The 23,083-nt window shown below is 43.1% G+C and overlaps 2 protein-coding genes across 3 annotated transcripts; one reads left to right on the top strand and one right to left on the bottom strand.

Moving 5' to 3' along the window:
- Positions 1-1,130: 1,130 nt before the first annotated feature.
- LOC127302671 (PP2A regulatory subunit TAP46) lies at positions 1,131-6,603 on the top strand. The gene is made up of 9 exons (XM_051333211.2): positions 1,131-1,439; positions 1,530-1,652; positions 1,776-1,862; positions 1,990-2,094; positions 2,262-2,423; positions 3,771-3,806; positions 3,895-3,966; positions 4,543-4,820; positions 6,153-6,603. The coding sequence occupies exons 1-9, from the start codon at positions 1,290-1,292 to the stop codon at positions 6,385-6,387; spliced, it is 1,248 nt and encodes a 415-aa protein (XP_051189171.1). The 5' UTR covers positions 1,131-1,289; the 3' UTR covers positions 6,388-6,603.
- An 823-nt stretch (positions 6,604-7,426) lies between these two features.
- Positions 7,427-13,392, bottom strand: LOC127302670 (uncharacterized). 2 transcript variants are annotated; one of them, XR_007853055.1, is made up of 5 exons: positions 13,128-13,392; positions 12,674-13,054; positions 9,302-9,566; positions 7,576-9,210; positions 7,427-7,492 (listed from the first exon to the last, which is right to left on the bottom strand). XR_007853055.1 is itself a non-coding variant. In XM_051333210.1 (4 exons), exons 1-4 carry the CDS (start codon positions 13,154-13,156, stop codon positions 7,705-7,707), a joined length of 2,181 nt encoding a protein of 726 aa, XP_051189170.1. In that variant the 5' UTR covers positions 13,157-13,392; the 3' UTR covers positions 7,427-7,704. The 2 variants fall into 2 exon arrangements, 1 of the variants encoding a protein (XP_051189170.1); XM_051333210.1 differs by having other exon boundaries at positions 7,427-9,210.
- Positions 13,393-23,083: the final 9,691 nt, after the last annotated feature.

Below are 23,083 nucleotides of genomic sequence, written 5' to 3'. Positions count from 1 at the left end.
AAACATGCAGATTCCAATGTAGCACCGAACTTAGGAACTGAAGAGCCTAACCGTGTTTTGGAAACATATGCAGAAGCACAAATAGGAGTCAGGGAGCAGGCAACTTGTGGTTCTTCGTGTGTCACATATTTTCCGATGTTCACCCCAATGGTACGGAGCCTCGCCTAAAACTCTTTTTTTGTACTGCATGTGTTAAATGAATTGAAATCTTTAAATACAATGCCGTTACAGATCAATCGGATGTTGCTATGTAGCAGCATCATTATTTATTTAAACATTTGATATACCTTAGTTTACAGATGAGTTAGATCATTTTGATATGTACAACGAAAGAATGATTTTCATTTTGATATGTATTCCCTCGAATTTATTGGTCATGTTAAATACTATCTGCAATGACCTGTGCACGTTGATTATTACCACTACCGTTTTCAAATTTCACTCTTTAGATTGCAGTCATCGCTGTCTTCATGTCCACTGGAGCTGGTGCATCCGACTAATGGCCCTGACAACAAGGTCACCACCTCAGGTTGTCAAATAGGACTGCACTATTTGCTTCAAGCTGCTAGGATACATCCTTGTCCGCGAGTGGCTCAATTCATGGACGATGCACTCGCTGGTGGAAAGGTGAAGCAAGAGCCAGGAGGGGCACAAGTCGAGAGAGCTTACACGTGATATGATGAAGATCTAGAGACATCTTGTAAATTTTGGTAGTGCTACTTCATTTGCAAGCTCAACATTTTAAATGTAATTGTATTGATGCTTATGTTCAGTTCTTTCTTTATTGAAAATCTAAACCTAACTATGTAGTTGATTGTTGATATTTGACTGCCTCAGTAGAATGATGTTGCTCCGTACCGTAACAAACATTTGATATCATGAGTACAGAGTAATACAGTATTAGCTTTAAAATGGAGCAAAGGAAAGTTTTAATATTCTGGATAACATTATTTTGAAAAACAAATTCAGGCACATGATTGCTTGGATGAAGACGTGCGTTGCACGTACACGCTAACTAGTTGTTATAGACACAAGAAATGAGATTTGCGGCTATCCAAACACACGTTTGTGTCTGGAACATTCGCTCCGGTCGTCCAGAGCCAGATTGGCTGACCCGAACCGCATCCTCGCCCAGCCGAAAGCCAAAGCCAAACCGAGCAGAGCCTACCTCCCCGACGCTCGCCTTCTGCTTCCCGGCGACTCTGCTCCCTTCGTCCGTCTAGGGTTTTACCCGCCGGCGATCTCCCTCCTCTCCCGCTCCCGCTCCCGCTCCTGCCGCGGCGAGGCAAATGACCGAGGTGGAGGAGGTCGGCAGCAGGATGGAGGCGCAGCTGCGCCTCCACGCGGGGCCGGCGGAGAGCGGCGATCTCCCCCTCCCCGCCCTCTTCGACAGGGCGTCCCACCTCCACGCGCTCGCCTCCAGCTCCTCCCTCGACCAGGTCCCCTTCCTTCCACCCTCCCTCCCCGATCGCCGTCCCTCGATCTGCGCTATTCCTCCTCCTCCTGACGCGCTCGGTTTTGCTTGGCAGGAAGGGATCCGCAGGGGGGTCGACCTGCTGCGGCGCTGCGACGACATGGTCAGCAACCTCGGCCTCTTCTCCTCCAACGAGACCAAGGACGACGTCTCCACCGCCAACCTCAAGTACCTACTCGTATGGCCTCCCCATCTCCTCTCCACCCTAGTCCTCGCCGCCGCATCTGAGCTCCATCCCCATTTCATGCCTACCTGTGCAACGGCCGCGGTTGTATGACCTCTGATTGTTTGGTTTCCTCAGGTGCCGTACTACCTCGGTGAAATGACCGAGCAGGTGGAGCAGGAGGACCGGATTCCGGTTCTCAAGGCGGCACAGGATCATTTGAAGGTTCGCCCGTCACGGTTTACTTGATCTCGCACACACTTACTCATGATCCATTCTTCAGGGGCTTTCGCGTGTGTGCTATGAGATCACCCGTTGATCACATCTTAATCATTCCTGCTGGGATATGCAGGAGTTCATTTCTACATGCGAAGCGCTGGAGCTTGTCCCGGAGAACGAGCTCGAGCTATCTCGACAGGGGCGGCCTGAAACCGCGGCAAACAGAAGAGAACAGAAGGTTAGCCTGTTGCCCCCATATAATCTTTAGGACTCAACCAACAACTACACGAGACTCTAATGTGGGATAAGCATGCAAATTCGGGGCGCATAGGTCGCTCACCCTCTTGTTATATTTTTTACTTGATTTCATATAGGTTACTCAGTTTCCCTTAATTCTTGAGCTAGGTTGCCCGGTTCAGGCGGCAGAAGGCTGCAGAAACAAAGCTCCAAGAGATCAGAGAGAGGAAGGAAAGGCGTGGGCGATCGTTGAGAGCCGCTGCTTTATCGGCTCCGATTGAAGCCGGCGAGGAAGATGACTTTGAGGATGGTGGAGAGGAAGAAAGAGAGGTTAGTATTGTGTATTTGGGCATGACTTGTTGATCTGACCTTGTTTGTAAGATTGTACTACCAACATTTATTGTAGAGTTACAGCATGACCTCTATATTTCCGAAAGGATCCAACTATAAATTATGTTTGATACACTGAAATATAAAGCTCTGTTCAGTTCAACCCGAGATAGTTCGATTAATCTAGTTATAATAATTATCTGATGTTCCATCTAGGTTACTGAAAACAAATGGGGGATCGACCACATGCGCTAAATTGCTCCCCACTTTAATACATGTCAAGGCTAGTGCCAGAGTTCTACCATAGTACTACTTCTCTCGCAAAAGGTCTAATAATTTTGATCTTTTTCGTTATTCCTATTGTGTTTAGTTTCTCTCATTCTTCACATGACTACATTAGTCTTTGAGTAGAATGAAGACTGCATTTGGTAAATTGGTTTATTTGGCGCAAAACACCAGGTCTAGATAATTCTATCAGATAACGCTAGGTTGCTAGCTATTTGTAAATCTGTTTCACTTTGCACCACCCTTACTATCTTGCTGGTTGGGACATAGAGGCCGAGATCACAGGTCTACACTTTGTACCCTGGCCCAGGGTCTTCATGTTATAACCTCTAAAGAATGGAACTTGTAATTTTAATGCGAAAAAAATCTATATCCTACCGGGAACGGGAACATTCACCTAAAATTGTTTGCTTTGCGACCCATCTTCCCAAAGTAGTGACCCGAAGAGGTATATACTTGACTTGAAGACTTACGTCCTGTGCTTCATTCCTCAATTCGAATAATCTGGGTTCCTGTCAGCTATGGATTGGACGCTGCTTGTATATGCTAGTTGATCCCTCATGATGAGCTGGCAGATGATTGCTAAATTACTAAGGCTGCATAGGAGTAATTGGTAGATAACATGCATGAGATGATTACTTAAGTATAGATAAGTGCATGAACATGCATATACGGCTGGTCCTCTGATACGGCTATGCACTTGTTGGCTGATGCCCTTAGGCCCTCGCAAAGAATTCTCTAGTGTGTTACATCGTATACACGCTTGGGTGTCACAACTCCTTATACTAGTGCAAAGCGAAATGCTTTTGCAATCATGGCAATGCCATGTGAAAAGATACATGACTGTTTGTATCTAAGATTCCAGTGCAGCCTGCAATTTTTACTCAATCTTTTGGGATATTGTCAATCCAAGCATTTTGGGTCTTGTCCATGTGTGCCTCCCAACTCCCAAGCGCATCTTTTTAGAATGTTAGTCTGTAATGTACTTTGGTAGTTTGGTTCTAATCAGGCAAAAACTTATGAATTTCTGATACAAATTGGATTTATTGTTCTATGCTGCAGGCTTGGTTAGCTACAATCTCACTGGCTCTCTGCAAGGTTAATTATTAATATCTTGATTTGTCGTGCTTCTTTTTTGAGAATATTATTTGACTTCAGATGGACTTATTTCTTGTTGCCTCTGTAGGCTTTTGATCTTGTTGACATGTTAAAGAAGGAAGAAGAAATGCTTCTGGCTGTAAAGGAAAGAAAAGAAAAGGTAAAAGAACTATTAGAAGCAACTTACCAGCTCAATCAATCGCATCTTAGGCTTATTCTTTTCTGTGGAATATTTTTAGAATTGTCTTTCCTGATACGGTGGGAGTGCCTGCTTTATATGCTTACGATAATTTTTTTACAATTGGTCTGTTTGACAAACTCCTTGGGTGCACATCATCTCTCTGAACTCTTATTTATGGAAAAAAAATCGGTTGAGTTTCTCCCAGTGTTGAACGGTTTGTGGTTAGTTATGAATAATAATTAACTATTAGGCCCTGTGAATGTGACTTTTCAGAATAGAACTAAGCTTTCTCTCAGAGAAAAACAGTTGCATATATTATTGTTTTTTATTTGGCTCCCTTGTGTTTTACTCCCTCCATTCCGAAGTATAAGATGTTTTGGATATTTCAATCTGGACTAAATACGGACTGAAATTAGTGAACAGACACACTGAAATGCGTCTAGATACATACAATTTAGAAAAAGCTAGAACATCTTATAATTCAGAATGGAGGGAATGATCTGTATGTACATAGAGTTTTCTTTTCTAAAATAATGCATGTTTTTGGATTTTTAGGACGGCGGTGCATTTGCTCGTGAAATGCTCGACGAGCGTACACAAAAGGCTGAAGCATGGCACCATAATGCTGCCAGCCGAGCAGAATATTCCAAGCCAGCTAATCCAATTACTTGTGCCACTTTTGCTCAAGACGTCATTGAAGGTAGAGCAAGCGTTTCACAAGCTCATGACCACAAACATCAACCCATGATATTTGGACCTGCAAGTCTTGTTGGCGGGGGACTAACTAGTGAAAGGGAAAGAATGGCGGCACAAGTTTTTCAGCCTAGTTACAGGTATGTTTCTGAACTGGTCTTATACTGCTTCCAATGACATAGTATGCTGCTGGTGATCTTTTTTCTGCTGTGGAAGAATGTGGAATGAACATTTTTTTTCACAACTTGTAATGCATAACACTACTTTGTTGCATTGAGAAATGTACAATATGCCCATGCCTTAATATTCTAGCAAGTCAAGTGGATTCCACCAATATCCCACTTATAGTTCATTGTGGTTTTTTTTTACAAAATGAACTATAAGTGGGATTTTAGCAGGATTCCACTTGCATCTCTATCTGAAGTCATAGATCCCCTGGTAACCCCCTGCCTCCGTCCCTAACTCTGTTAGTTTTGCTGCTAAATATTGAAAAGGTTGTTGATTTTGTTAGTTGGAGACTGATACTATGTTTTGATGTTTGATAAAGGCAGAAAGCTCCCCATAATACCGTCTTAAAATTGTTACGGAAAAGGGTCGAAAGATGAAAATACATCTGTAAGGGCGATATAAGTTCCCTAAACATGCAACAGTTGCCTTTAAGCATATTTCCAATCCTGATGTGAACATGGAAATATGCTTATGATGTTGAGCTAATCATTTGGACGTGTGCATTAGATGCAGTCATAGTTTATGACAAAGAGGTCAAAGTAGAGAGATACTACTACCCTTCGGGCAAAAGGTGTTTTGGCTCCCAGGCTCATATGCTCCTGCCTGAGTAAGAAAATCGAAAAAATAGCAGAACAAGTTTTAAAAAAACGTTTTTTTTACAACAAACATGAACATGTGGTGGGCGCTGAAAAAAACAAATCAGAGTGCTTTAAATAGGCACACATGATATTACTTTGTGCACCAAATTTTGTTTATTTTACACCGACCACCACCCATGTCTTTTCTGAGTGAGATTTTGCGTGCAGTTAGGAAACACGTTCATATTCATTGTAAAAAGATCTTTAAAATTTTATTTACTGTTTTTTCTTTCAATTTACTTACTCAGGCAGGAGCATATGAGCCAGAGATCAGATATGAATTTCTGCTATTCTTCTGCATCTATATAAAATCTCGACTAACACACTAGCACGCGTGGCATTTTTACTTAGAAGAGACAACCGATCCCGAGGAGAGGCCAGGCCTTCAACCCAATTGGGCTGAGCGAGAGCAGTGGCTGCTACCCCAACTATTACTGATAGAAACCAATATATATTTTCTTAGAATGTTAAACTATTTGTAGGTTTTGTTCTCTGAAGTGGTGTTGCATTGTCTTGTTCTGACAGTTTGCGGTATCATTTGCAAAGCATGCAGACTACTCTCTGATTCAGTTTTTATATTGCCTTTTTGCCTGCATGGGACTATAGGATGCCGACAATGAGCATAGAAGAAGCCGGATTAACTGAAATGAAAATTATGGAGGAATGGCAAGAAAACACTGCCAAAATAATTAAAGAGGCCACCTCCTCTTGGCACAAAGATGATACTAGTCGTGCCGAAGATGACGAGGACGCCGAAGAGGAGAAAGCAAGGGCATGGGATGACTGGAAGGATGAGAACCCTCGCGGTGCAGGCAACAAGAAGCTCACCCCATGTGGCTAAATTGTGGGCTACTGACACTAGTGAAAAAATACCACATGATGCTAATGTCCATGTTTCTGAGTGATGTTCAGATAACATTTCTTTTATTTTCCCTCTTATGTTTGCTGAGTGATGTTCTTCAGAGTACGTTATACAAATGATGTTGCTAGTGCATGAGTTCATCCATACACTTGTTGAGAGATAGCATGCATAGTCATGAATCCACCCGTTTTGATCGCCGGTTGCCTGTAAAAACACCAGCTAGCTCCTCCGAACCTGCTATAGGTTATCTCCAGCGATGTGCACTGAAACACTGACGTCCTCGATCATTTTGGTTTTCCTGACCTGTTCACCTCCAGCCCCACCCAGGTTCTCCATGGGCATTGGCGCATGGTTCATAGGTTCCACGATCTCCATGTCCACCCTGGCCTCTCACCTGCAGTGTTTTATATTATGCTGCATAATATCCATGAACCTTTCAAACTTCATTTACTTACAAAGTGCAGATCCAGTACATGGTTTAGAGGCACATTCATGAGGTCCGTGGATTACTGGCAAATACTAGCCAAGCTAGTAAGCAAAACCACACATAAAGAGAACACCAACAACCCGCAAATACAATTGTTAAATAAAAAGCAATGTAAGATAAGATGAATTATTCCAACAGCTTGCCAAAGTTTTCTGAATTGCTTGCATGTCCATCCCTCAAGCATATGAAATACCATCAATATCGAGATTTTTTTTGTGGCGAGAGTACCCCTATTGTCTGTCAAATATATCTTGCATCTGGCCAAGGAAACATCAGATGAGTCATTGGTTCATCATGTGTACAGAACTAATACTTCAAGGACTCCCTCTCGCTTCTTCTCGTCAGATCATTTCCACAAAGAAAACCGCTCCTTAAACATCAACAAACAAGAAATTTAACTCTTGCAGGAATTTTATCTGTCTACAGTTTTCTTCATTATGAATCAGAGAGCAATATAGAGTTAACGTGCTAGCATTGCCCTGATATGGTCACCTTCCAATGGATTGCCGTCACTATTCGAAAACGAAAATCTGAGAAGATATCAACTGAATATTGCCCCGAGTGTAGCTTATACATCCCAAAATCACCATTTTGAACCTGAAAACATACCAGCCCTTTTGAAAAGCTTTGGCAACATAGATGCTTATGGTACTATAATCATTGTACAGATTTGAATATACCTCACAAAGAGGTTAATTCAGAATCCACGTGTCCTCCCACGACTTGATCTGAACCTCATCTCCGCCTTGAACTTTCAATAATATATAAGGAAACATTCAGTCGCATGATCCTCTTAAGAGTCACATGCTTTAGGAGTCAGCACTAAACGGTTGACCATGCCTACGACGCTTTTGCTGCGGAGATCCTTGTGCCTTTTCACCCCCATCATGTTCATCACCTTCAGCAGCCTCATCACTTGCAGCAATGTTGATTCTATTGCTCTGATCCTCATCATCACTACCACCACAACTTGTATCTGGCCCAGTGGCAATTTGCTCTTCAGCAGCGAGTAGCGCATAAGCCTTTTCTATATCAAGGAGCTTCATGTAGCTATGAAGAGTATTTTCTCCGCGGGCTACTCCTGCCTTTTTCAGGTTCTTGACTTTTGTCTGGCCATACTCGAGGAGGGCCTGACGGTTGGCATCCCGGCTGCAAAACTCAAATAGGTGACGCTGCTGCACCTCTGGCCCATACTTGTCGACAATGTTTGAGGCTTGCGCATTCAGATCCTTCGTTTCCTTCCGACAGTGGGTGAGGTACATGGTCCAGCATTGGCCACGGAGCTCATTGCTGTTCAGGGCAACATAGGAAGCGGATACAGGGTATTGCACCTTTGCAGCTTCAACATTGACATCGAAGGACTTGCGGGTCTCTTCGATCTTGGCCATATAGTGGGCAATCTCCGCATCCCTTTCTTCCTGCAGCTTGCTCATCTGACTTGAATATTCATCATTCGCAGCCTGATAAAGGTGGAGGAGGGCCATCTCCTCAGGCTCGGAGACATTCTTTCCAGATTTGAACAGCTTGAAACGCTGCTGAACAGACTGCAGATTATGCTGGCCTGTGGTAGTTGTGAGCCACCGTGTGAACCTGAACAGGTCCCTAATGGTCAGCACCTGCGCTGACACAACACCTCCAGAATTGTGGGCACTGGACCACAGGTCACAAAAGATGCCCTGCTTAAGGTGGGGGGTCAAGGCCTTCACTGCATCCTCGAGACCCGACATGGTGTTCTTGGAGTTGATGAGATCATCATAGGTGCAGTTTTTAAGCACTAGGTGACAATCCCCAAAAGCTAACATCAGATCGCCCAGCCTACCTGCCTCAAAGTTTTGTGTATCATCCTGCTCAGGGTACCTTTCAACCAGCGTACTCGCAGAATCAGGAGCGGTACAGTTGTTTGCCGTCTCCTCCCGCATATGTTTTTTCGGATCCCTTTCTTCAGATGCAGCTGCAGTCTCCGTGGTTCTCCTAGCATCCTCATCAGCTAGCTCACGAATAACTTCCCCACACAGTGTCCTGATCGAACGCTTACTGAAAGGGACATTCTCCCTTCTTCCGAAAAAAGAAGCAATTGTATCATACACACCTAAATTAACATTATCATGCCTTAACTGGCAAACCAAATCCCTGGTGTACTTATCTAGATGCTTATGAGACGGCCAATGCACCTTCTTTCCATACATACTAGAAAAAGCATGGTTATGCACTTTCCTATGCTGGGTGACATACCATCCATTGTCATCAGTTCTGAGTAGCCTAATTAGTGCAGGGCACTCGCACCTGCCCGACTTCCCGCTCGCCTGTCGTTTACTCTGCAAGGCAACAGAATCATTGCATAATGTTTCAGGGCCAACTGCCACTGAAAGCTAAGTACTAGTAACTAGTATGTACACGTATTCTTACCCCATGACCACAAGTAATTTCCTGCATGGTTTTACCTCCATTTGTATTCCTCCTGCTGCTGCCGTACCTAATCCCAAACCCCATTTCCCAGGAATGGAGGTTATAAAAATCATATGCCTCTTCAATCGAATCGAAGCAGGTCCCCACCTCTGGATTGACAACGGCATCAGTCTGCCTCTCTGCGAAGCCAGTCAATGCCTTCTCCAGCGCGCTTACACGACAGGCGTCTGGTTCCCGCTCATCCGGGATACGGCCTCGCCTTACCCTGAGTCCAATAAGGCGCAAGAGTTATATGGCTTTGTTGCATGTTAACAGGGTATTATCCATTAGGCAGTTGCTCCTTGGAAGGCAATATAATTCAAAAATTAAAGAGAGCAAAGGAAAGAGGCCCTCGGCTTATCTTTGTGGAAGATTTTAGTGAGTACAACCTGAGTTGCGAGTGCAGATACTCGAACCCAGGCGGGTGGGCACCATTTCGGCTATGCCATGGTTCTCGAAGGCAATATAACTATTCTGTTATCTTTGTAACTATATTCTGTTATTAGTAAACAGTATAATGGAACCACCTAGGAGCCAACACAGCGTTTTGGGCTGTTTCATTGCGTCAGTCCACCTGTTCTGGCCGACCCAACGTCTCAAGGGCTGCTACTCCCAAAACCTAGCTGGGCGTCATGCAAGGAATTGGGCCAATAAACTGTTAAACGGGCCTCAAATCCACTACTTTGTAACAGGCGGTGTAGGGGAAAGGCAATGGTGAAACGATGATGTCGTTGCTCTGACGTTTCTTCTTGCAGTTAATGGCTTAAATGGTTGGCCACCGCCGCCCTTCAATTGTTGTGGACGTTTCTTGCGTGGCCGCCTCGTCTTACCTATTTAATGACGTTGTGTTTGCTCGATCTATTCATGTTTTCTTCTTTGATTTGATCCTGCAGTGATGCGTTCCATCCCTTGCATGTAATTGTTTTGGTTTATATCTGTCACTCTCTCTCTCTCTCTCTCTCTCTTAATCCCTGTTTTTTTAGTGATTCCCCAGGGATCATGCGGCAGTGATGCTCGGTGGCAATGGTGGGCGGCGAGGAGAAGGATTCAATGGTCGATGACGCAAGAGAGGAAGAGGAAGAGAACTTCATTCAGTCTCGAGGGCTTGAAAAATACAGGAGAGCACTTCACGATCCGTCCCTAGGACTCCACCGCCTCCTCATCACTGCTTTGCCCTTCGGCCGCTACGATTCCGATCTCTCCCTGCCCGTCCTGCCTGATGTGGACGGTGAACCATATCGTTATATATGGTGGGCGCATCCTCCAGTCAAGAAGCCATACAGGTAAGCTAATTACAAGCACCCATTCTTAAGTATGAAGCACATGCCGTGTAATCTCATCTGTGGTTTATTTCACCCTTTGATTTCTTTTTTGCTGGGGTCACCTTGATTTACTTGAACAGGTGAGATTCCGCTGTTAGTTCTTTGGTAGGACTAGTGAAAATATCTTTCTGCTCCAGCTCTTGCCCCAAGATTGGGCAATTCGTGCAAACTGCAAAGACGTGGGCTTCATAGCCTACTGTTTAAGAAGATACTCTTAGCATAATGAAAAAACATGCAGAGCATATATGCACGACATATAGGCAGAGCATACCAATGATCGTAGCAGCGGATCAATATCCTGGGTATGAATATGCAGAAGCATGAATGGAGAATCCCAGTCAAGATCTCATTTATTTTTGTGAAGAAAAATTGAAACATGAAACCACTCAATCGGTTCTACTTCCTCCATCCTAAAATAAGTGTTGTCTCAACTTTTTTAGATACGAACGTATCCACAAATAAAATGCGTAGATATATTTGTATCTAGGCAAAACTTAGACACTTATTTTGAACGGAGGTAGTATCTGGAATGATGAGCAACGAAAAAAATCATACGGGAAAAAGGTCAGATGTAAATGCTGACCCAATTAAAGGTCTCCGTATTAATTCTGGGCATGTAGTCATTTATACAAAGAAAAAATATTGGTACTACTGTCCATCGATGTTGTTTCTTTGCATTCTACACATATTTAAATTCCTAGTAGGTTTAGTTTATTTTAATGTCATCTAAATAATGTTGCTGACTCCTTCATATGTCGTAAATGCGTTTTAAACTGTATGGCCTGGCAGTCACATCATACATACAAATATATACAATATGTTGTTTGCTGAATTTTTTTTTGTTTATTCAAAGACAAACAACATTATCATATGGTTTTCCCTATATTCTATGATATTACTGTATTAGGTTTTCCCTATATTCTATGACATTTCTGTATTAGCTCTTTGTTGGTAGTCATATCTGATTCTCCAAACTTTTGTAAGTCATTTTTTCTAACTTATATGCAACACATATGGTTCTTTGAAGGGTATAACATAGAAACAACAACGCCTAATTTATTCTGGATATGATTTTTTATTAGTTCGCATCAGTTCATACCATCGTTATTTATTACATTAGAAATATTTTGCCTTCTCCTATGACAACGGATTTTCCACTTTATTGTGCTAATACAAGAAGAAAGGGTTACAAATTTGGAGTTTGAGGGTGCAAGTCCAAAGCCCGTTTGGTCATAACTACAAATTTGGAATTTGTTCTAGGCTCCCTGGTGGACTCATCTCTAAATGTATGGATCTAAATCAAATCTGCTAGCCGTGCAAGTCCCGAGTTAGATAGATTGTGCTAAGCCGTTATAATAATATATTGATGTTCATCTTATGAGCTTATCATGGAAGTTATGACAAAACGGGCTTTGGACTGTGGCACAGATTACTAAACAATGGTTCGTTGTACCGAGTTTGAGTGCTTTGTTTTGGGATTTTCATGCCACTATTTGTTACGATCTTTCATCTAAAGTACATCCAATTCAGAATGAATTTTCTTTTGATTTGCCCCAAATATATATTTTGTAACTTTCTCAACATGGCCGGGCGCAGCAAAGCGCGCTTTAATGTTCTAGTTAACTATATAAGTGAACATCATTCATATTGTAACTATATTTTGCAAATTGTTATTTTATTTCACCCCATGCCCACCATCCCGGCTATGCCATGGTTCTCAAAGGCAATATAATTCTATACTGGTGTGCAACCTAAAAAATTCTAAAATTTGAAGCAATGCTAGGTGAAGGGACAACCATGTGGCCTATTGACATTTGTTTAGCAGCAATTCGCGAGATAGTTAGTGAACCAATAAGATGCACTAGCATTTCCAGTTTCATATGCACCAAGGTTTGTGGCAACCAATTGATTTTGCTACTTACGAAGAAAAACAGGCCTAGAGAATAGGCATCGAACAATAGATCCATTGGAGATGGAATGTGTAGGGGGCTGAAGGTCAACCGAGCCATACCTGCGTTTCCAGCCGGCAGCGGCTTCAGTACCTACATCTGTGGGCACAGTAGGGGCTTCACAGCGCTGGCCGGCGCGCTCGGCCTCCTCAGAGTTCAACTGCTTTTCTGAGGCATCCGGTCCACGGACTCCACAGGCAGACGATTCCTGTTGTGCGCAACTCTGTCCGGCGTTCTCCGCCTGCTCCAAATCTACACGCATTTCTGAGGCACGCGCGCCAGTGATACCACAGGCAGAAGAATCCTGTTGGCTGCGCTCCGCCGGATCCGTCCGGCCGAAAGCTCGACTCACCACATCAATGGCGAAATTCTGACCGGGGAATGCTCTCCGTACTGCCTCCATGGCGTCCTCCCCGAGCCCGAGCGCCATGGGCCTGCCCGACCTGTGCAAAATGGAGTAAGCGAAATGGGGAGGGCAGAGGCGAGGGAATTTCTCGCGCCATGAAATGTGCTAACCTCGGTTCCTCGTCGACGAGCAACTCCATTGCCTCCACTCTCACTGGAGATGGATAGGGACGAGGGGATTTATGGTGAAACGAGGGTTTGCGGGTGCGCCGCCATTGGATCAGAGCGGCTTCTGCGCTGCGGTCAGCACGGGCACCGGCGGAGCCGCCTTAGGAGGCGAACCGAAATCGAAAGCTGACGCCCGCGATCAGCGCCGGCGCCGGCGACGAAGATGTTCGCCTCATCGGCGGGACGAGACAGTGAGGAGGGTCTCTGTCAGCGGCCCCAATTGTCTATGTCTTTTTTGTCAGCAAATAATATTGATGTTACGATCATCAATCCACGAGTGAATACACTTTTTTAGCCCCAAATTATAACAATAATGTGAAAATCCGTCTAACTTTTAAAACCTAGAACCCTTAGTTTTGAAATGTGTGTCCTTTCGTCAAGTTGTAAGATGATGATGGGAGTTCAAAAATATCAAAACAACGAGGAGAAATGAAATAAATGAATAAGAGGAGTACGAACACAATCAACGATTACACCCTCCTATTTACACACATTTTGCAGCGATGCATTAAAAAGCAACATGTCGATCCTACGTAACAAAAACAAGCAAAATGATATACTGACGTGTTCAAATTCTCTTAGATGATATTTAAGCAACTCCTACCCGGGGTAATGCTCCCTCAAACTAAAGTTGAGGGGTTATATTTGTTTTTTTCTACCTTAAGCCCATCGAAACCCATATCCAGCTAATGTATACCCGTCTACGGTATCTATACGCAGACGGAGACGTCCACGACCCTTTTATATGTCCTGACTTTTTGGTACACATTATGTTACGCAAGCACGTGACCGTAGTACACATAGGTACAAAAAATAATCGGACATGATAACGTGGGCCATACTGGCCACTACCTTGTGATACGTATATGTCAGATTTTTAGATTTTACAAGCATGCCCGGCTTACGAAAGGATATGGAAAAACCTTCAGGGTAAAATGTGACACATATGCATAACTCTAGTGTAAACACTAGAATCCACTCTCCATGGGAAGGGGCTTGCCTGTGCCCGTTTCGTGCAACCATCCGTGCGGCATCACGCTTGGACGGCATCAAATGGCTCATACTCCCGTACCCCCAGCTCAAGTATTTTCTGGAAAAAAACGAGCTCCTCCTACCAGGCTACCAGCTATATGTGGCCTAGGTGGTCTCACCAGACGACGGCGCAAGATGCCCGGCAAGAGCCGACTGGGGTTAGCGGAGGTTGGACTACTCGCGGCGGTGAGGCGCCGCCTGGCCGTGGCGGCGAGCCTCCCACCTAGGAGGTAACGCATACGACGGCGCCAGAGCAACATATACGGAAGGATTCATATACGGGAGAGCATACGAACGGCGGCTGTGTCGTTTTTTCTTTGTTGAAGGAACAAACCTGAGCTGAAGGTACGAGAGTATGAGCCGCTTGATGTCGTTCAAGCGTGATGCCGCACGGATGGTCGCAGGAGAGGGGCACATGCAAGCTCTGTCCCTCTCCATGAGTGAAGTCCCCTTTTTAACCCGTAACCTCCTTTTTGGTGTGTCTGGCATTCGACGGAGTGTCCCGAGCCTGCGTGTGTTGAAAACCCGTCAAAGGTAGCCGTTTAGGTAATTTGTGGGCTTCAACTCAAGTGGCTTGATGGCTGAATTGCTTCTTTTGACTTCATCAACAAAGTCAAGGGTCGAGAAACAATGTGATTCAAGCATCGAAGTTATGGAGCTACGACACAAGTCCCTACTTCACAAAAAAGGTCGGTAAGAACCTCGAATTTATCAATAGAGTTGAGGAGACCCGAAGACAAAAACTTCACCAACAAAGCTGATGAGGGACTTAACTTCACTAACGAAGTCGGGAAGTGTACCAAGTCACGACTTACTTACCTAAGTTTGAGGAATCAACACGCATCAAGAGAAGACAATAATGCAAACAAGCATGCACGATCTCAAGTATGCACTCAACCCTTGTCTCGAGCTACACTACGAGTTCGTTGGCGCAACTTCATTACACAAGATGATCAGGGGCTTGTCGGCAGATAGACAATATTTGACCCCGACAATATGTTTATAGTGTTGGCTAGGTAGGTTTGCATTTCCCAAGTCGAATATCATCTACAAGACTCCTTTCGGACCCCTCCTAAAGGTAGGATACAAAACAACCCTCTTGTGTGCGCATAGGTCGCTCTTTCGTGTCATATGAGGATTCGTATAAAAGATTCCACCTACCACCGAAGACTATATAATAGGGAATCCATGCTCTCTAGAAGAACTACATAATTTTGGGCTAGAGAATGGCCGCCACCATACTCATCGTCAACACCCACAATCCAAACCGATTTAATGTTCCTAGTCTAGTCCGTCCGACTTAAAATCTCGTCAACACGATCTCGTTGAGTCCTGATCATACATTGTAATCATCTATCTGCATCATACAAGCAAGGTAGAACTAGGGAGTGCTTTTACTCCCGCAAGGGAGCCTAAATGTGGAAGTTCTGGGTTGTGTGTTCGGTTCTGCTGATCTAAACGCTCCACGAAAAAAATTGTGCTCTACCATTCATATATGCTGACGAGGTCATGAACCTCTCGAGATTGTATGTATGCCCTGCTCCAACAAGGACAAAAAGTACTCGTCGCGAGCACATCAACATACATGACTGAACAAAAGTAATGTTGCATATCCCACATTATCATTGTAGCCTGGAGTCAGAGCCTTCATCTGGCAGCGACGGTGAGCTGGTGTCGAGATGCTGCAAGTGGTGGTACATGATGCTTCCATCGGTGGGTGGAGACACGGGAGCACTACCAAGGAAGGGATACATGCTACCAAGGAAGGGAATTGGTGCTATGATACGTCTCCAACGTATCTATAATTTCTTATGTTCCATGCTAGTTTTATGACAATACCTACATGTTTTATTCATACTTTATATCATTTTTATGCATTTTCCGGTACTAACCTATTAACAAGATGCCGAAGTGCCAGTTCCTGTTTTTTGCTGTTTTTGGTTTCAGAAATCCTACACAGGAAATATTCTCGGAATTGGACGAAACAAAAGCCCACGGCCCTATTTTCCACGGAGTGTTCCAGAACATCGAAGAAGAGTCGGAGACGACCAGCAGGGGGGCCACCCCATAGGGCGGCGCGGCCAGGCCCCCTGGCGCGCCCAGGTGTGGGGAGCCCACCCCTGGCTCCCCCGACGCTGCCTCTTCGCCTATATATTCCTTCGTATCGGAAAACCCTAGTACCGAGAGCCAAAATACGAGAAAAGTTCCAGAGACGCCGCCACCGTCAACCCCATCTCGGGGGGTTCTGAAGATCTCCTCCGGCACCCTGCCAGAGAGGGGAATCATCACCGGAGGGCTCTACATCACCATGCCCGCCTCCGGACTGATGCGTGAGTAGTTCATCCTTGAACTATGAGTCCATAGCAGTAGCTAGATGGTTGTCTTCTCCTATTATGCCATCATGTTTAGATCTTGTGAGCTGCCTATCATGATCAAGATCATCTTATTGTAATGCTACATGTTGTGTTTGTTGGGATCCGATGAATATGGAATACTATGTCAAGTTAATTATCGATCTATCATATATGTGTTGTTTATGATCTTGCATGCTCTCCGTTGCTAGTAGAGGCTCTGGCCAAGTTGATACTTGTAACTCCAAGAGGGAGTATTTATGCTAGATAGTGGGTTCATGCCTCCATTGAATCTGGGACAAGGATGAAAGTTCTAAGGTTGTGGATGTGCTGTTGCCACTAGGGATAAAACATCAATGCTTTGTCTAAAGATATTTGTATTGTTTACATTACGCACAGTACTTAATGCAATTGTCTGTTGTTTGCAACTTAATACTGGAAGGGGTGCGGATGCTAACCCGAAGGTGGATTTTTTAGGCATAGATGCATGCTGGATAGCGGTCTATGTTCTTTGTCGTAATGCCCTAAGTAAATCTCATAGTAGTCATCATGATATGTATGTGCATTGTTTTGACCTCTCTATTTGTCAATTGCCCAACTGTAATTTGTTCACCCAACATGTTATTTATCTTATTGGAGAGGCACCATTAGTGAACTGTGGACCCCGGTCCATTCTTTTACATCTGAAATACAACCTACTGCAATCATTGTTCTTTGTCGTTCTTTGTAAGCAAACATCATTCTTCACACCATACGTTTAATCCTTTGTTTTCAGCAAGCCGGTGAGATTGACAACCTCACTATTAAGTTGGGGAAAAGTATCTTGATTGTGTTGTGCAGGTTCCACGTTGCCGCCGGAATCCCTGGTGTTGCGCCGCACTACACTCCTTCACCAACAACCTTCACGTGGCCTTCATCTCCTACTGGTTCGATAAACTTGGTTTCTTACTGAGGGAAAACTCGCTGCTGTACACATCATACCTTCCTCTTGGGGTTCCCAACGGACGTGTGCTTTACTGTCACAAGCAGCTACTTTGCTGGCTCCGTCGTCGGGGAGGAATCAACACTCCATCACTGTCACGCGCTATCAAACACTTTTCTGGCGCCGTTGTCGGGGAGATCAAGACACGCTGCAAGGGGAGTCTCTCATACCCAATCTCTTTACTTTGTTTATTGTCTTGCTTTACTTTATTTTTTTTCTTGTTTGCTTTCTTTATATCAAAAACACAAAAAAATTGGTTACTTGTTTTACTTTATTTAATTCGGTTTTGCTATAGTTATTTTTATTATTGCTAAAATGAGTACTCCTGAGAACACTAAGTTGTGTGACTTCACCAGCACCAATAATAATGATTTCATATGCACTCCTATTGCTCCACCTACCTCTACAGCAGAATTTTATGAAATTAAACCTACTTTACTAAATCTTGTTATGAGAGAGCAATTTTCTAGTGTGAGTACTGATGATGCTGCTGCCCATCTTAATAATTTTGTTGAAATTTGTGAAATGCAAAAGTATAAGGATGTAGATGGGGATATTATAAAACTGAAATTGTTTCCTTTCTCCTTAAGAGGAAGAGCTAAAGATTGGTTGTTATCTTTGCCTAAAAATAGTATTGATTCATGGACTAAATGTAAAGATGCTTTCATTGGAAGATATTATCCTCCTGCTAAAATTATATCTTTGAGAAGTAGCATTATGAATTTTAAGCAACTGGATAATGAACATGTTGCCCAAGCATGGGAGAGAATGAAATCTTTGGTAAAGAATTGCCCCACCCATGGACTAACTACTTGGATGATCATCCAAACCTTTTATGCAGGATTAAATTTTTCTTCAAGGAACCTATTGGATTCAGCTGCTGGAGGTACTTTTATGTCCATCACTTTGGGTGCTGCAACAAATCTTCTTGATGATATGATGATCAACTACTCTGAATGGCACACTGAAAGGACTCCTCAAGGTAAGAAGGTAAATTCTGTTGAAGAAACCTCCTCCTTGAGTGATAAGATTGATGTTATTATATCTATGCTTGTTAATGGTAAATCTCATGTTGATCCTAACAATGTGCCTTTAGCTTCATTGGTTGCTCAAGAAGAGCATGTTGATGTGAACTTCATTAAAAATAATAATTTCAATAACAATGCTTATAGGAATAATTTTGGTAACAACTATAGGCCATATCCTTCTAATAATGGTAATGGTTATGGTAATTCTTACAACAATAGTAGGAGTGTACCCTCTGGTCTTGAAGTCATGCTTAAAGAATTTATTAGTACACAAACTGCTTTTAACAAATCTGTTGAGGAAAAGCTTGGTAAAATTGATGTTCTTGCTTATAAGGTTGATAGTCTTGCTGCTGATGTTGATCTTTTAAAACTGAAAGTTATGCCTAATGAAACTAAAGATATAAGTCATTTGCTACAGCAAACGCTATCCAAGTTCGAATTAATGACAATATTAGAATGATGGCTGAATTGCATGCAGTGGGAAAGAGAAGAAAAACTTGCTAAAGAGAATAATGTAGCTAAAGTTTGAAATATTACCACCACTAGTAATGTTGATGCTTCACATATTGCTAAACCTCCTACTATCAATGTTAAAATAATTGGTGTTGGCAATGTTTCTACTTCTACTTTAAAGCGTGCAAAATTGCCTGAAACTGCTGAAACTGTTTGTGATAAAAGTGCTGAAATTTTTCAAAGTATTGGGGACAATGATCCCATTGCTTTAGATCATAATGGTTTTGATTTTGATAATTGTCATATCTTTGAAGTTATTAAGTTCTTGCAAAAACTTGCTAGAAGTCCTAATGCTAGTGCTATAAACTTGGCCTTTACAAAACATATTACAAATACTCTCATTAAAGCTAGAGAAGAGGAATTAAAACTTGAAGCTTCTATTCCTAGGAAGTTAGAAGATGGTTGGGAGCCCGTCATTAAAATGAAGGTCAATGATTTTGATTGTAATGCTTTATGTGATCTAGGTGCAACTATTTATGTTATGCCTAAGAAACTCTATGATATGCTTGACTTGCCACCTTTGAAATATTGTTATTTGGATGTTAATCTTGCTGATAATTCTATAAAGAAACCTTTGGGGAGGATTAAAAATGTTCACATTACGGTTAACAATAACCTTTTCCCCGTTGATTTTGTTGTTTTGGAAATTGAATGCAATGCATCTTGTCCTATTGTGTTGGGAAGACCCTTTCTTCGAACCGTTGGTGCTATTATTGATACGAAAGAAGGAAATATTAAATATCAATTCCCTCTTAAGAAAGGTATGGAACACTTCCCTAGAAAGAGAATGAAGTTGCATTTTGATTCTATTATTAGAACAAATTATGATGTTAATGCTTCTTCTCTTGATATTACTTGATTTTCACTTTCTGCGCCTAGCTGAAAGGCGTTAAAGAAAAGCGCTTATGGGAGACAACCCATTATTTTATTTCTGCAATTTTTTATTTTATATTTGTGTCAAGGTGCTTGTTACTACTGTAGCAATACCTTTGTATCTTTACTTTATTGCATTGTTGTGCCAAGTACAGTCTTTGATAGAAAGTTGATACTAGATTTGGATTTCTGCGCAGAAACAGATTTTTAGCTGTCACGAATTTGAGCTGTTTTCTCTGTAGGAAAATCGTAAAATCTTGAAAAAATTCGTGAGTAATCCTCAGATACGTATGCAACTTTCATTCAATTTGAGCTTTTTCATCTGAGCATGTTAAGTGCCTCGAAAAAATTCGTATTTACGTACTTTTCTGTTTTGACAGATTCTGCCTTTTATTTTGCATTGCCTCTTTTACTATGTTTGAGTTGGTTTCTTTGCTCCATTAAATTTCAGTAACCTTGGGTAATGTCCAGAAGTGTTGGGAATGATTGTGTCCTTGCTGAACATGTGAATTTTTGATTATGCACTAACCCTCTAATGAGATTGTTTTGAGTTTGGTGTGAAGGAAGTTTTCAAGGATCAAGAGAGGAGGATGATATAATATGATCAAGAAGAGTGAAAAGTCTAAGCTTGGGGATGCCCCTGTGGTTCATCCCTGCATATTTCAAGAAGACTCAAGCATCTAAACTTGGGGATGCCCAAGGCATCCCCTTCTGCACCAATAACTTATCAGGTCACCTCTAGTGAAACTATATTTTAATTCCGTCACATCTTATGTGCTTTATTTGGAGCGTCTGTGTGCTTTTATTTTCGTTTTGTTATTTTCATTCTCTGAATAAATCGGATCCTAACATGCTTGTATGGGAGAGAGACACGCTCCGCTTTTTCATTTGAACACTGGTGTTCTTCGTTTTACTTTTAATGTTCATGGCAAAAGCTGAAAGCCGCTGCACTTATTGCTATTTGGTTGGAAACAGAAAATACTTCATGTGGTAATTGGTATATTATCTTGAATAATTTGATACTTGGCAATTATTTTGAGCTCTCAAGTAGATCATGTTTAAGCTCTTGCATCATGTAGTTTAAACCTATTAGTGGAGAACTACCGTAGAGCTTGTTGAAATTTGGTTTGCATGATTGGTCTCTCTAAGGTCTAGATATTTTCTGGTAAAAGTGTTTGAGCAACAAGGAAGACAGAGTAGAGTCTTATAATGCTTGCAATATGTTCTTATGTAAGTTTTGCTGTACCGGTTCATACTTGTGTTTGCTTCAAATAATCTTGCTAGCCAAAGCCTTGTACCGAGAGGTGATACGTCTCCGACGTATCGATAATTTTTTATGTTCCATGCCACATTATTGATGATATCTACATGTTTTATGCATACTTTACATCATATTTATGCATTTTCTGGAACTAACCTATTAACAAGATGCCGAAGAGCCAGTTGCTGTTTTCTGCTGTTTTTGGTTTCAGAAATCCTAGTAAGGAAATATTCTCGGAATTGGACGAAATCAACGCCCAGGGGCCTATTTTCACACGAAGCTTCCAGAAGACCGAAGAGTCAACGAAGTGGGGCCACGAGGTGGCCAGGAGGTAGGGCGGCGCGGCCCAAGCCTTGGCCTCGCCGGCCTGTCTCCTGGGCCCCTCGCGACGCCCCTTGACCTGCCCTTCCGCCTACAAATAGCCTTCGTCGCGAAACCCCCAGTACCGAGAGACACGATACGGAAAACCTTCCAGAGACGCCGCCGCCGCCAATCCCATCTCGGGGGATTCAGAAGATCGCGTCCGGCACCCTGCCGGAGAGGGGAATCATCTCCCGGAGGACTCTACGCCGCCATGGTCGCCTCCGGAGTGATGAGTGAGTAGTTCTCCCCTGGACTATGGGTCCATAGCAGTAGCTAGATGGTTGTCTGATACGTCCAATTTGCATCACTATTTTATATCATAATTTGCTGTTATTCATTGATATATTTCATATTGGGACACAATACTTATGTTATTTCATCTATTTTGCATGTTTCATCATTATTGGAGGATCAAGCACCGGAGCCTGGATTCTGCTGGAAAAAGCACCGTCAGAACGCAATATTTCGGAAGATCAACTGTGGAAGGAAATTATACCAAAAATCCTATTTTTCAAGATGACGAAGGAAGCCAGAAGGAGGAGCCAGCTGGACCCAGGGTGGGCCCACACCATAGGGCGGCGCGGCCCATGGCCTGGCTGCGCCACCATGTGGTGTGGGGCCCCAGCCCCTTTCGCCTCCTTTTCTTCGCGAAATCCTTCGTCCCGAAACCTAAGCCACAGGGGTACCTCACGAAGAGTTACAGCCCGCCTCTGCGGGGCGGAGAACACCAGAGAGAAAAGAGCTCTCCGCGGGCGGGAATCCGCCGGGGAAATTCCCTCCCGGAGGGGGAAATCGACACCATCGTCACCGTCATCGAGCTGGACATCATCTCCATCACCATCATCATCATCTCCACCATCATCACCGCCGTCTCCACCGCTGGACACCGTCACCGCCGTAGCAATTTGGGTTTGATCTTGATTGTTTGATAGGGGAAACTCTCCCGGTATCGATTTCTACTTGTTGTTGATGCTATTGAGTGAAACCATTGAACCAAGTTTATGTTCAGATTGTTATTCATCATCATATCACCTCTGATCATGTTCCATATGATGTCTTGTGAGTAGTTTGTTTAGTTCTTGAGGACATGGGTGAAGTCTAACTGTTAGTAGTGAACTATGGTTGAGTAATATTCAATGGTATGATATTTAAGTTGTGGTGTTATTCTTCTAGTGGTGTCGTGTGAACGTCGACTACACGACACTTCACCTTTATGGGCCTAGGGGAATGCATCTTGTACTCGTTTGCCAATTGCGGGGTTGCCGGAGTGACAGAAACCTAAACCCCCATTGGTATATCGATGCAGGAGGGATAGCAGGATCTCAGAGTTTAAGGCTGTGGTTAGATTTATTCTTAATTACTTTCTTGTAGTTGCGGATGCTTGCAAGGGGTATAATCACAAGTATGTATTAGTCCTAGGAAGGGCGGTACATTAGCATAGGTTCACCCACACAACACTTATCATAACAATGAAGATTATTTAGCCGTATGTAGCG

Source organism: Lolium perenne, chromosome 5, assembly GCF_019359855.2.
Source record: "Lolium perenne isolate Kyuss_39 chromosome 5, Kyuss_2.0, whole genome shotgun sequence".
NCBI classification, from domain to species: Eukaryota; Viridiplantae; Streptophyta; class Magnoliopsida; order Poales; family Poaceae; genus Lolium; species Lolium perenne.
Note: the sequence above shows the minus strand (reverse complement) of the source record. Positions and strands in the feature narration are given on the sequence as shown.

Bases quoted from the DNA above. Each gene is read 5' to 3' on its own strand.
- LOC127302671 (XM_051333211.2), top strand. From the start codon at position 1,290: ATGACCGAGGTGGAGGAGGTCGGCAGCAGGATGGAGGCGCAGCTGCGC. The intron at 1,653-1,775 runs GTATGGCCTCCC...TGGTTTCCTCAG, and splicing joins CCAACCTCAAGTACCTACTC to GTGCCGTACTACCTCGGTGA. The intron at 4,821-6,152 runs GTATGTTTCTGA...ATGGGACTATAG, and splicing joins GTTTTTCAGCCTAGTTACAG to GATGCCGACAATGAGCATAG.
- LOC127302670 (XM_051333210.1), bottom strand. From the start codon at position 13,156: ATGGAGTTGCTCGTCGACGAGGAACCGAG. The intron at 13,055-13,127 runs GTTAGCACATTT...CATTTTGCACAG, and splicing joins CTCGTCGACGAGGAACCGAG to GTCGGGCAGGCCCATGGCGC. The intron at 9,211-9,301 runs GTAAGAATACGT...GTTGCCTTGCAG, and splicing joins AAATTACTTGTGGTCATGGG to AGTAAACGACAGGCGAGCGG.